This window comes from Poecile atricapillus, chromosome W (genome assembly GCF_030490865.1).
Source record: "Poecile atricapillus isolate bPoeAtr1 chromosome W, bPoeAtr1.hap1, whole genome shotgun sequence".
NCBI lineage: Eukaryota > Metazoa > Chordata > Aves > Passeriformes > Paridae > Poecile > Poecile atricapillus.
Window position 1 is genome coordinate 16,866,214 of NC_081288.1, and position 14,351 is coordinate 16,880,564.

Below are 14,351 nucleotides of genomic sequence, written 5' to 3' on the forward strand. Positions count from 1 at the left end.
TGCTTTGTGCTTCCATCCAAGTGGATAGGTGGTACCTTGTGTGCTGCAGCCAGACCTGCCATGGGGCCAGTCCATGGCCATCATGCCTGTATGGGCAAGGAGTTGTTCTTGCTGTGCAGAGGTGGTCACAGGCAAGCATTTGAGCAGAGCAAGGTGTCAGAGAGCAGGTTGATAGTGTTCAAGGCCATAGGGCTGGAAGGTGGCCATTGCTTGGTGTTGTTTTGTCAAGAGATGCTTTGTAGAGTGTTGCAGTCTGCAACCTCAGCATCTCATCCAGGGAAGCTGCAGGGTTCTGGGGACCAGCATGGAACACCAACGAGACGGGTTCCTGGTTCATGAAACCATTTATTCAGCATGAGAACAAACTCAGATCCAGAACAGAGAGCCCCCAACAGAGGCACAGCAGGGGTTTTTGAGGGACAGAACTCTTCAGGGTTTCCACCCTTGAGGGTGGAGTTCAGGGTCAGGGACCAGTAGAAACACAGCAAGGGAAAAACCCCCAGGGACTCAAACCCAATCAGAACACCTGGGCCACCCTTCACAAGCGGTTTGGGGTGGGACAATGTAACTCTTTGCCTCCCCCGAGATACATTGCAACAGTAGAGAAACTTAGATCTTAATTCTCTCCTCTGAGTGGTACTTGAGTATGTGCATTTATGATCTTCCAGGTCTTTTCCAACTTTAATGATTCCGTGATTTTGTGCATGTGTAAGGTATGTGTGTGGTTGTATCATTGCTTAAAAATCTGTTCTGTTTGGTGATAGTCAATAATTCTTACTAATTTTCAAAGAAAGTGGTGTTCTTTCAGTTGTCCTTTCATACTGCCCCATGTGCAAAATACATCAGAGTGAAAATGGGCCTGAAGCAGGAACATTCAGATCAGGACTCAAAATGCCTCTGCTCTGGCAGTATCCTAAACCAGAACAATTGCGCTGCAATCAGCAGAGCTCTGCCTGTGTAAAGCTGAGAACAAGGTCAAGTCCTGAGCCTCTGAAAAATGAGTCTCCAGCTGAGTCTTTGTATTTCCCAAAGATTCTGTTACACCAAATTGAAGCTAAAGCCAGGAAATGGACAGTACTTGCAAAATACAAGGTGACAGGACCAGAGAATTAAAGCTCAATGTGAAAAAAAGACCCAAACAACTGAACATAAATTTCAACAAATATGCTCCTGAATCCTGTGCCTCAAAAGCTAGGAAGCAGAAGTCATGGCTTGGAGTTTACCATGGAGTTAGACCTTGATCCATTGGATCAAACCATCAGGCACATTGACAAAAGCACATCCAAACTGGTGGATGGTGCATACGTGTCTAAGGAGGAGACGGCGTCTGTGGCCCGGTACTGCAGGGGTCGTTCACGTTGCAATGGGATTCATGCTGCTGGCTTTCGTCTGGAGTTCAGCCTCTGGAGTGTGCTGCTGGCGTGTTTTGTGAAGGAAAATCAATATTAAAAGAGGAATGGGAGAAGCGGGGGCTTCAGCTTGCTGGTGCAGGCAGTGTGGGAGTGGGAAAGGCAAGGGGTCGGAGAGGTATCAGAATTCTGGTCACTCTAAACAAAGCCAACGGGAAGCAACAACGCCGCTGCCGGGCTTGGAGGGGTCCTGGCCCACAAACCCACGGTGACCTCACTGAAATGCTGTGGGGAACAGCAGGGGAAGCAGAGGGAGGAACAGGTTAGAGTTGGAGGCATTTTGGTGGTGGAGTTGGGGCTGCATGGCCCCTCTGCTGTGCCAGGGCTGGCGCTTGGGGAGCTGAGGCTGCAGGGTTCCAGAGCAGCACCCTGAGCACGCCCCAGCTGGGAGGGCACAGACAGAGACCTGCCACATTCCCCTGCCCTGGCATTACGCTGAGCTTCACACACTGAGGCGGCTGGAGCTGAATCAGAGCCTCCCAGGCCACCATTACAAGGTCCTTTCTTTAAGGACATGTGTGCTTAATGTCAGAATATTGAAACCATACCCACGTGAACAAAGTTAGCGAGCCAGTGATTCATTGCTGTTTCAAACCCCTATCTAGCCACAGTAAATTTCTGTTCGGTAGTGACAGTCTGTGTCCACATGCAGGCTATGATTTACAGTTCTGTGTTTTGTATCAACAACATCTGTTTAACAAAAGAAGAAAGAAAAAAAGAAAAAAAAAACCAAGAACATTTCTTTTCCAACCTCTGTACCAGATGTTTCATTATGCACAAGATCCAGGGATTATATCAGAAATAATTTAATTATTTTAAATGAATAATCTGAAGTGTTTTTCTAAAGTATGTCTCGTAACCACTAACAACATGAAAACATAGGAGTGTGGAAAAATAAGCTCATGTTTTACACAAATCTATAATTGTATCTATTTTAAGGGCGCAAATATTGCAGACCAAATCCTGTCTTTTGATGGTAGTGTTGGGATTCTTGAAGATTTGTGCAGGACAATATCAATTTTCAGGGTTCTGAGAGAGATAAGGTGGCAGAGAGCAACTGATACAGCAGAAGAAAGCAACAGCTCAGAGATGTGCCATGGGGAGTAGGATGACACCAGAAGCAAACGTGTCTTCAAGGAGAGCAGTGCTGGGGTGGGACACAAGCTGAGGCTCTCCAAGCACACAGGAGCTGTGCCCGGGCTCTCCCATGAGTCCCCTGTGGTTCCTGCACACTTTGGTTTCTACTTTCTGCCTTCCAAGGGCAGAGCTGCTGAAGTGGGATCCCTCCCCTTGTGGCTGCTCTCTGGCTGCTGCAGCCCGGGTCAGGGTGGCCTTTTCCTCTCTAGGGACACTGTGTGACTCACAGACCTGCTGCTGGCACGTGGCTTGTGAGAGCACACTCGAACTTATGGGAAGAATTACCTTCATGATAGTTTCCGTCTTTTGGAGGTAAATGCAGTGTGTTTGATAAGCAGAAATATTGTGGTGCCTGTCCTTTACAGAGCTTCAATTTGAGTGGCAAAACTGCCCCACAGAGCATCAGAGAAAACTGTTCGCAATTTGGGGTTTATTATCATTCCTCACTGTAATTCTTGCAGGGGTATCCTAAGTGGGAATGCTGATACAGAAACACCGAGACTTTTATAACTGCCTGGCCTGAGTATCAGTCTTTAAGAACTCACAATTACTCCAAATTACAGTGATAGATTCTGATGCAGCCCTCAAAAACATTCAGCCAAGTTAAAGTGAAAGTAAATGCATCAATGACACTGCTAAAAGCAGACAGTGGGTCTGCGTTGTGGTTTCAACCTTCTTTCAGGGGGTAACAGGTTTTTCTGTTTTTCTGTGAGCTGTGGGAGCTCTAGCATGTATCAATCCAGTATAGACCGAGCCAAACCTATTAGTTTTCTTGTTGCATAAAGATTCATCTGTAATTGCCAAGGTTTATCTTTATTTTCTTTGAATTACTGTTCTGGATGTATATACATGTATAACAATTCCAAATTCCCCCTTCCTATATTCTTGTACAGCACAGATTGCTTATCAAATACAGTCTTAACATTAAAGTGTCAAACAGGATTTGCAGAAAGCTATTTGGGTTTGTAGTTTAGGACGAACATTTATCAAATTGTGGATTAGCTGAATCATGCACTGAACCAAATTATTATTGTCTGTGATTAAATCACAAAGTGGTTATTGCCCTGTGTCATCTAAAGCACACGATAGCTTAAATCTTGAAAATCCCTTTTTAAGGTGGCTATAGGAGCTACATAATTCCAGACTTTTAGGACCAGACTCTGTCCCTAGACAAAAAAATAATAGCTTTCAAAAGGTCATTTAGACTGAACCCTCTCTGCTTATATGGGCAGCACATTTGGGAAGGGACTGGATGGGTTTATTTGCATTTCAGACATACAGAATAGTTCTCAGTAAACAGATCTCTTTGTACCCAGTGCTAAAGTATTTGTTCAAGGTGCTGGCCCAGAAAAGGGAAGTGAACTATTCGTTCTCGTGCCTGAAAGGGCAGGGGCTGCCTGCTGGAGAGCGGTGATGCCCAGTTTGTTTGCTGAGGGCACAGAGGACTGGCAGTGCCACTCCTCAGCACTGGAGGCCATGGGGTGACCAGCAGGGTCTCTCCTCAGCACCAGTGCAGCAGAATTTTACCACCCCAAAGGGGCACTTGAGGGGCTTTATAAAGAGGCTCAGTCTTCCTAAAGCTGTAGGAACCTTTTTTGCTGTGGTTGCTGCCTGCCCACAAAGGTGTGTTCCAGGACAGCCCAGCACAGCACATGAAGGCTTCAGCAGCAAACCTTCACCAACTGATGTCCACGCTCCTCTTGGGCATCCTTCAGTGACCATCTAGCTGAGGAGAAAGATGGTTTCCAGCAACCCCTTTTTCTCAGCCTTGCTGTTAGGGCACAACCCTCCTGATGACAGCCTCGCTGAGTTGCTGGGGAGAGAAGGATCCTTGCAGAAATGTGGGGTGGGGGACACAGCCTGGTGGATGCAGCAGGGCAGGTCAGAGCCCAGGAGGAATCATGAGCAGTAATCACCACTCAGATAGGAGGGAAGTCCTGAAAGGGCTTGTTTTCATGTTGCATCAAGGGGTCATGGGGTGGAAAGGGCTGAGAGTCACTGCATTAGAGCGTGCCGGAGAAATGAGTCTGGCACAGCTGATGGCGGCGTGGCACTCGCAGCCCGTGGCTGTAGCACCAGCTGAAAGTATGCATTAGGCTGCCTTTGCTCCTCTACTTCATCCCCCTTGTCCTACTCTTTGACCTATTTTCTCTCACTGTTATCTAGTAATCTATTTTTTAAAGGCTCAGCCCAGTCTTTCCTGCTGGCTGCAGCTGATCCATCTCACTGCTAGCCTGTGAAACCAGCACCTCCTAAAGAAACATCCCTCTGCCAATTACTGCTAAGGCATGGATTCAGCTCAGCGTGAGAGCTTGATTGAAGCCAGTTGGCTGTGCCAACAGGACAGGGATGGCTCAAGAGAGGCTTCATACAAAGTATAGAAACTCTAAACAGATTTCTTCAGTCTTCCCTCCATCCATGCTCAACTGGAGCCAGCAAAGTCAGAAAAATGGCAATATTTTACCGAAGGGAGGACTTATCCCACAGCTCTGCCATCCCCCCGGAAAGCCCACAGAAGGGAAAGGAGAGAGTTGCGCAGAAAACTGCAGGAGGCAGACGCAGACTTTTGCTCTGAGCTTGCCTCTCCGAGACGGAGGGTTTGAGGTTTTCCAGCGAGCGCAAGGAGCAAATCCTCTAAGCCCTGTGATTTCTCTGGCATGTGCCCTCGCTGTGGGCACCTCGAGTACGTGCACCCAGAGCACTTGCACAGAGATCTGGCCCTGGGGGAGCTGTGCCTGCGGCTGGGGCCCCGCCAGCTGAGGGGGAGGACGGAGGGAGTGAGCACTGGATGGCCACACCAAATGTCTGCTCTGCTCGTGTGCAGTCTCTCTGGCCAGCAGCCTTTTGGCTCGTCCCACCTGCCTTTTTTCCCTTTTTTTTTCCTTTCCCCCAGCTGAACTGGCGGAGAGGAGGCTGCAGCTCCTTTCTGTCCCTGAAGCTTTCCTGTCTGGCTGACGCTGTGCCCTGGACACAGATGTCTGCTTAAATATGGATCCTGCGAGGCACAAGTTATGCTTGCGGGAAGAGTGTGGAGCAGGAAGACGCTGTGATCCGTAGGTGGGCTGTGAATTGCTGCCGTCCTGTGCAAGGATGAAATAACAATAACAACTAACAACATACTGCCTTAAACCATGGTTGTTTAGAAAGAAGATTTCAGTACATTTTCACAATTAATTATTCGTCCAAGCAGCCACTTCGTTTAAAAGCGTCCTGTCCACATAGCTCACCCTCTGTGAGCTCATTAATGCTGGAGCTGTGTCACCTCAGGCTAACCTGGTGGCTGTTGATTGAGTCCCATGACAGCTGTTTGCAGAGGTTTGCCCTGCTCCCTGCCAGCAGCCTGCCTCCCTCCTCCAAATTGCCTCTCGGTTCCAGGCAGGGTTCAAATTTCTGAGTGAACGCTATCCTGGGCAAGATGGTTGGATTTCTAAGAGTAATAGGTAAGGCATGACAGATAACATCCTGCACACCCCCAGGAGTGCTCCTGCATGTTACAGCTTGAAGGTGTTGGTCAAGGTGAGCCCTGGACTGAGCCCATAAACATTTAAGTCCCAGAACAAATGTTTGGGATTGTACAAACATGTTAATGACCTGCAGTTAATTGGCAAGCAATTACCTTGAAGTAAAAATAGCTTTCCCATTGCTGAGCAGTCACAAGAGTGCGTGTCCCCCTATGAACACTGAAATTTTTGGCCAAGGAGCCTTGTCCAACTTGCCTTCTGGATCCTGGCAGGTTTGTGATCAAAAGTTTGTTGTCCCCATCACCAACTGCTGTTTGTTTGTGGTAGAGACTCAGCAAACAGAGCTGTCTGCCAAAGCTAATTTTCATGCTGCCCTTTAATAAAGTTCTGCAGTTCATAATGCAGTGAAAAAGTAAGATCATATTGACTGGCAAAAGCGTGCGGTTCAGCAAGGGAAAGTACCTGCTGTGTGCACTATAAAGGCACTATCAGTGAGAGCTAGGTAAGTATTTTTAACCTAAAGACAGCTTGGCAGGCTATAATATGTCTCCTACTGAATTTTGAATCTTTCTGTTTCTTTGCATGACAAAAATACACAGCTGGACTGATTTTATTAGATGTATATTGCATCTGAGAACCAAGAGGCCTGGACCTAACATAGCTCTTGGGACTCCAAATGGGACTTGTGGGCAGGTGTTTGACCTGTTGCCTCCCTGCCACCTACAAAAGTCAGCAGCATTTTTTTTATGAGGTCTCAAGTCCATGCAAACCGTCAGCTTCTCTTAGAACTTGGCTCAAATCCTTGCTTGATCCTCCACAGCACTTTGGGGGAAAAAAAGGCCCAGATTTTCCAGATCTGTAACTAAACCACACCTGGGTTTCTTTCCTGGAAGAGATTATCACAGCATTTCTAGGAAGGCAAAAACTGGGCACACGTGAATGAACGGAGTCTGCTGCTGAAGTCCCGTGACTCTGGGGCTCGTGGTGGCCGAGATGAGCTGGCATGTGGTGCAGGGTGGTTCCAGCTGAAGAGCCACATCTGTTCTGTGTGCTCCACGGCGTGGTATGGCAGCGGGTGAGGCGCTGGCTGCCTGCTCCACCCCTGTCTCCAGCTGCTCCCGGCCATCCCTCTCTCCAGGCAGTGTAATGTCATGCTGGGGAGGAGGGAAGCAGGTGACACTGGGAGCCTCAGGAGAGCCAGGATGTCTGGCATCCACACAGATTCCTCCGAATGCTGCAGTGTGGTGCGGGGTCAGTCAGCAAAAATCTTTCCAAAGCAGCCAGAGGTCTCTGCCTTGTGTCCTGGACGAGTGAGGGAGTGGCAGATGGAAAAAACAAAACTAGCAAAATGCATTTCACAATCCTGGCAGCAGTATTCGGCAAACAGAGGAACCACAATGATGGAGTCTCAGATTGCCCTCCCTGTGCAGCCTGGCTTTAGGAACTTCGGTGTTGTTGTGAGGCTTGACAGGGCTCCTGTTCCCTCCGCTGGCTCCTATGGCCTTGCATTCGGCATCTTCAGGTGCTGCAAGCAGGAGGAGCTGTAATGAGTGCAGATACCAGAGCTTTCCAGGAAAAATTCAGGTACAAGTGCAGCTCTGTTCACTGTAGCTGCCTTGAATTAAAGTTCTGTGCCTGTAGTGGCAGACAAATTTGCTGGCAAACATTTTGAAAATAAAAAAAAAAAAGAAAAAGAAAAAAGCATCAATCCAGAAAGGCTCTGTGCACAAACTAAGCTTAGTATAAATGAGTACACCTGTGCTCGACACCAGGCACGTGATGAATGCTCTGCTACATCCTAGCCAAAATAAATTTAAAATAAATATCGGCGTGTACTGGTGGAAGATGAATGCTGGTCTTGTAAGCAGGACCGCATGTGGCAGAAACAGGAGCCTCCCGCTCTGCGTGTCAGCTGGGGATATCCACAGGGAGGGTCACGTGTGCTCCTCTCGGGCTCACCAGCAGAGCTGGTGAAAACAGGTTTTGATTTGAATGAGTTATGACCCATTGAAAATGGCATCATGCGTAACCACAGTAAATTGTCATAATGAGATCACGAGGCTCGAGAAGTGAGCGGCGAGCAAAGAGGCCTCGTTCCACCGGCGCCCACGGCTGCCAGCCCGGAGCTGCAAAATGCAACCCAGGGACACGCTCCTGCTCCCCGGGCATCTCTGCTGCTTTAGTGACAAGGACCAGAGGTTGCACAGCCAGACAAAAACTCATTGGAAGTTTTGAGTTAGAAAGAAGAAAAAAAGCTAAAATTCATACAGCTTTGCATTTAGTCCTATCCAGAGCGACAGAGGGGACTGGGTTAACACAAAGAGTGGACAAACATGAATACTGTTTGAGTGCTGCTGTGCTCACACAGGCTCAGCTTGGTTGTTTCTAAATCATGCTGCTGTAGGAGGGGAGGGTTTGGTGATCAGGGCAGAGCAGTGCAGAGGTGAAAGGAAATCCTACTGGAAGAATGATAAAGCTTTGGTGTATCCCAGGCTCACAGCTCTGCCGGACCAGCCCTCCTGGACCCTCCTCAGGCACGGCTGCCCATCTGTAAATGCTGCAGAATCATCACTGCCTTCTCTATTTTCATAGGAAAAATAGAGGCAAAGTTTAAGACTACGACCAGTTTGATGGACTTAAAACTTTACCAAGTACCTGGACAACTTAAGTGGCAGAGCTCCTGCCTTCCAGGTGTCTTGTAGAAAGACTTTTGGAAAGAGCTCCTTTCCATGCCTCCCGACACAGTGCTGTTTGTGTGGGGCCATTCACAGCTCAGGGGACTGGAAGAAATACACTTCAGGTCATTCTGCTTCTCTTCACAAGTTATGAAGTGCACATGGCCCAGCCACATCCTCCTCCTGCGCCCACCAGGCACAGGGCAGAAATGCAGGCATGTAACGCCCTACCCGCTGCAGGACCTGCTCTGTTCCCCTTGTCTCATGGCAAAGCAGGCTGCTCTCCATGTGGCTGACACTCCTCCTAGTCGTGCACCTTTCCGTCTCCTCCATCTGTTGAGCTCTGCACACAAATATCTGTGCCCCTGAGCCACGGAGACAATTTGGGCTCGTGCGGATACGCAGCACCTTCCTGACTCATATATCATCTGTTTACAGTGGTTTTGTCATGGATGAATTCGTAGCCTGAGTCCATGGATAAAGAAACACCCAGCTCAGTGCTGTTCCATGCCATGCAGGTTAGCCCTTGGCCGTGGGGTTCTGCTTGCATTTATCCAAGATACACAGTCTGGACAGCACATTGAAGCCTAAGCCATTCCCAGGACCCCACGTCTCCTATTGTGGGCAGCTGGATCCAGGTCCTTCTGCTCTTCCAGTACAAGTGCTTGAGGCTGGTCCAGAAGTCTCTTGTCTTGTTTTCCTGGTGTTGGCTTGCTGACATTGCTGCAAGGACAGCCGAAATAGATGGAGGCCAGCCAAGCTGAAGAGATGGAGGGGAAATGTGTCCCTGCATACACTTAAGAGCCAAGCACGGGGAGCACTGAGGCTTTCCTGGTATACCAGAGGAATCTTCCCAGTGGGGACATTTCTGCCTGCCAGAGCACAGGTGAATGTGCCAACACTGCCCACACTGCAGTACAGGTGCAGCTCTGGGGAACCCAGATTTTCCAGTTGGTACCTTCTCTGTAGCTAAGGACAACCAAGAATAAAACTGCTTGTTTTAAATACTGAATTTATTGCTTAAGCACACTTGCTGTATGTCATCCACTGAGCAGAAGTCCTGAGCTTTCATTCTCTAGGCTCAGCTTAGTGGCCCTGCATAAACTCCTAACTAACATGCCTTATTTTTCTAATACCCATGTAGGAGAAGAATTTGGACTGGTTCCCTCGGATGAGAGCCATGTCTCTGGTTAGCAATGAAGGTGACAGTGAACAAAATGAAATCAGGAACCTGCAGGAGAGGCTGGAGTCAACCATGAGCCTTGTAAAACAGCTTTCCAGTCAGCTGGCTGAGCTCAAGGAACAGGTAAGTGCCCTGTGTGGGTAGCAAAGTGAGCACGTGTGGGTGAAGGCACTGCTTTCCATCAAGTGGCAGTCAGGACAGCGTTACAAAAGAGACTTTTGTCTCAGGAAGGTTTTATCTTTCCCTCCAGCAAGCTTTCTTGGTAGATACACTGATAAGGGTTTGGAGTGAAATTGTACTCTGTTAGCAACAGCAGAGATCAGGTAAGGAGAAAACTCTGAGGGGGAGTTAGTCATTAAATGCTCCTTGTGAGTGTGCAAGGACAGAGGGGAAACTGCAGAAGGGATGAGGGGCTGCATAACCCAGCAGTGAAAGCGATGTAGTGTCAGGAATAGCTGCATACTGATGGGAGCCTGGAGGAAAAAAAGCCTTCTGTGTCCAGCCCTTGGGTTTTTCCCCCACTGAGAACATCAACAGTGCCCTTGTGAAAACAATTTGCAGAGCCTGTTGCTTTGCTTGTGTCACCCTTGTGCTGGTGCCCCTCCTGCGGCTCCCTCTGCTCTCCCGTATGGAGCACAATCTGCCAGCCTCCCTTAAAGCCTCCCTTCCAGCCCTGCTCCTGCCCACACAGCCTGCCTGGTGTGTTTGCTTCACATCCCTTCAGGATCAAAAGGCCAGCTCCTTTTTTGCTACAGGTGCTGGTCACCTCTGCTTTGCTCATTACAGTTTCAGAAGAGGATCTGTGTGTTTTCTTTACGGGAAGCACTACAGTGGCATCGACAGAGTTATCTAATTATTCCCCTTCAAATCCCTTCTTAAAACTTTTCCCTGTGAAAAAGCCAACAAAGGTGTAGGCTGGATGTGCTGAGACCATTGCTTCATTGTGCTTACCCACAACATCCTGGTAGGATTTTTTTCATCCCCCTCTGGCTGAATCTGTTCTCTCCTGGCTTAAATTTAAACTCTGTGTGGCTGGGGCCATCTTTTAGTTATGTGATTCTACAGCACCAAGTGCAAATGCTGACCCTCTGCAGGGCTACACAACACAATAGCAGCACACATAATACTCTGTAAGACCTGCCGGGGGATAAGAATAATGTATAAATGAGAATAAAATGTCCATACTTTGCAGGAAACAGATCTCCCACTTCAAAGACATCCCTTACTTGTAATTTTCTATGCTGAAGAAAAGAATTCCACTCCCTGTTGTTTTGCTTATATGTATCTTGCTCTGTGACTGCTAAATAATAGTAAAAAGAAAAAAAAAATCTCAACTCGTCTCTCTCTGCTTTTCCACCTTAGATGACAGAACAAAGGAAGAATAAGCAGAGGCTGGGCTTTCTTGGATCAAACACACCCCATGTGAATCATCACATGCCACCACCCTGATACCACGGGGAGAAGCCGTGACTAGCCTTTCATCAGTATTCCTGCTTTATTATAGAATAAAAAACTGAGATTGAGAGGAGTGAACAGTGCCTATTGTTACAAAGTTAAAAACAACCAAGTGCCAAGATGTTAAGTGGTTTAGCTCTGGGAACAATTTGTAGCTGTTTTTCATGGTTGAGAAGGACCACAACCTAGAATGTGAGCGATACAAGGCAGCTCGTTTGTATTCCCTGCCTGGCCCGGCTGGGACAGAGCCTTGGCCACCTCCTGGGAGCCCCTTTCTCCCCGGAGTGCCGGGAGAACCGAGCTGAGCAGAAGAAGGAGAGGTGTTTATTGAGGCAAACACGACAGCCTGGCTCAGAATCAATAGGTCACCCCTGGCTCACTTGCCAAATAACAACATTAGTCATATTTGCTTGGCGTTTACTATTTTTTAATTACCGTAAATATGTCAGTCCGTAAGCCGTGATGTTGCTTCAAGTAACTTCTACTAGGAGGGAAAGGGGAGAAACCTCAAAAGACTGGGGGGAGAAAAAAAGAAAAAAGGCAAAAATAGAAAAAGAGTTGCAAAGAGAAACATTAACGCTTTTGAATTTTAGCTGTCACCATGCAATTTCTTATTTATAACATGGAGCACAATGGATCTACAGCTGTGGGAACGTTATGCACATAACACTGACAACATAACTGGAAGTGATTCCTTTCTCCTGGCTTCAGATGTTCTCGATTAATGTGGCCGTGAGGTTTCACATACTGAGGAGTTAAACTGTGTTTTAAATTCAAGTTCCAGTGGAGGATTCAGGGGGAAAAAATTATACCTGTAGGTTGAAGCATGTATGGGGTTTTATTTTTTAAAAAAAATCTTAGAAATGTATTTCTGCACAGAACTGTAATGGTGTCATTACCTTCCATAAACTCATCTTCAGCAAGAGTTGACTTGAGTAAATAAACACCATATTCTGTCAGCTTTCCTCTGAGCTAAAGATCACAGGTTAATGTTTTTGCCTGCCCTTCCTGCTTCCAGGGGTTTGCAGGGAAGCCTGGTGGGGAACAGAGGGGCGATATCAGAGAAGCTCCTTACAGCTCTCAGCCCTACAAAAGGCAACAGCTAAGTCACCAGTGCAGATTTCTAATCTATCCTGTATTTCTTGGGATGGCTTGAAAGAAAAGTTACAGGGTTTCCACAGAGCCCTGGGACACTCCTGTCTTTTAGGAAAAAAATTGAGTGGCACAAATGGGAGTTGTCTTCTCAGTTCACTTTCATTTTCAGTGGGTTTTGGTTACCAGATTGTCTCACATTTGAAAATGTGCCTCTTGTTACATGGACTCACTTTTTAAAGCAAAATATTTTTGCAATGATTTGCCCCTGTAAAATTTTCATTTTGTTATAAAAGCTATTTTGATCAAAGGAAAAAATATTATTGGTGTAAATATTTTCCAGTTTCTTCCTGGAGAAATGCTGTTGTCCTGTTTAAGGCACTATTCAAAACAACAGACCTAGAGCAAAGGGAAGGAAGGGGTATTTTGAGGTATTTCACTCTCTTTATCCCAAATTCAAACCAGTCTTGAAGCTTTTTTTTGTTGGTTTGTTTTTTGGGGTTTTTTTTGTGGCAGTGATGTTGCTGAGATAAAAGTAATATATTTTAGCAATATATTTATGTCTTCTACCACTAAAACATTTCCCATTGCCTTCAATTATGTCCTTCAAAAATAGTGTAGAAATCAGAGGTTTCTGTATTTTACTGGAAGAAAATCTCTTTCTGTTTGCCTTGGTCCAGAGAGCACCCTGGTTGTGAGAGGTGATGGCCAAAGGAGTTGCCCACAAACATAAAGTCACCAGTAAGTTGGGAGAGACTCACACCCTGTAGCTGTATTAATTCAAATTAATTCATACAGTTAATCAGATCTACTCACAGCTTCTGTTGCAACAGCAATTTCCTCTTCCTCACACATGTGGTTCTAAAACACAAAGCATAGTTTGATTATAAGATAAGTTAAATTCTCATTATTTATTGGGGGGTGTATGGTTGGCTAATACTGGAATTGGTTGGCACTTTTCTTGTTTACACTCAGAAAAAGCAGCTGCACTGCTGCACATCAGGGGAGGCTTCTGCTGCTGCAGCTGGAAGAACTTGAGGCTGGATGGGATTGTGTCCTGAGCTCAGGGCTGCAGTTGGGTGCTGCTGGTGCTCCCTCTGTCTCACACCCCAGACCACATCCCCTCGGGCTCAGGAGCCCATCTCCTGCTCTTCAGAAGGGAGAGTTACAGCATCAAAGTCAGAGAACAGATGCTGGTGTGCCTTGGCCACGGTGCCTTTCTGCTGTTCATAGCTTCCCAGAGAGACCTCCATAATCAGTAGCAGCAGGTGATGCTACTTGCACAGACTTTGATTATATTTCACTGAGAATTTTGACATCTTTGCTGTTTCTGTCAAAATTTAGGCCCTACCCTGCTGTCATCCATGTGAACACTCTGTACACTCACACGTGGTAAGCCAAACAGGAGGCTCCTTGCATAGAAAATGGTTGCAGGGCCAGGCCCCAAGACTTAAAGATTGTGAAACATCCCCATGAATGAGTTTATAACAAAAAAGCATTGTTTTATATGTATATTTATGTGTATATGTTTGTTTAATGCAGCTGGGGTAACCTCTTCCTAGACAAGTATCATTTACCTTACCTATTTATAGGAAATGATTGCAAAGAAATTAAAACATCTAAGAGCTTTTAATGCCTTAGAGAGATTTATAATTATAAGCTCCTTGACAGTTAAAATCTACTTAAGTAAATGTGTCCATTGCTGCTGAATGTAACTTTTAATAAAGTGTGTCCTTTTATATATGTCTGTCTTATTCCTGGTGCTAAGGTTGGGGGAAAATGTGTGTTCTGGTTTGGGAAGAGCAGGCTGGTGGTGGGGTGGGTGGGGGACCAGGCTGTGGGTGTGCACCCATTCCTTCAGCCCTGAATGGATGGAGGCTGAATGCAGCAGGGAAAGCAAGAATTTATTTTATTTCAGTTACAGGTTGCTCTGCCCAGG

At 46.8% G+C, this 14,351-nt stretch overlaps 1 protein-coding gene across 1 annotated transcript in view; it reads left to right on the plus strand.

The window, feature by feature from the left end:
• The window catches only part of LOC131591576 (inositol 1,4,5-trisphosphate receptor type 2), a 244,024-nt gene extending 229,883 nt beyond the window's left edge, over nt 1–14,141 (plus strand). The window contains exons 56-57 of the mRNA XM_058862400.1: nt 9,827–9,988; nt 11,228–14,141. Of these exons, the coding sequence (XP_058718383.1) occupies nt 9,827–9,988; nt 11,228–11,314 (249 nt within the window). The 3' untranslated portion in view covers nt 11,315–14,141. The remainder of the gene's footprint in view (nt 1–9,826; nt 9,989–11,227) is intronic.
• Nucleotides 14,142–14,351: the final 210 nt, after the last annotated feature.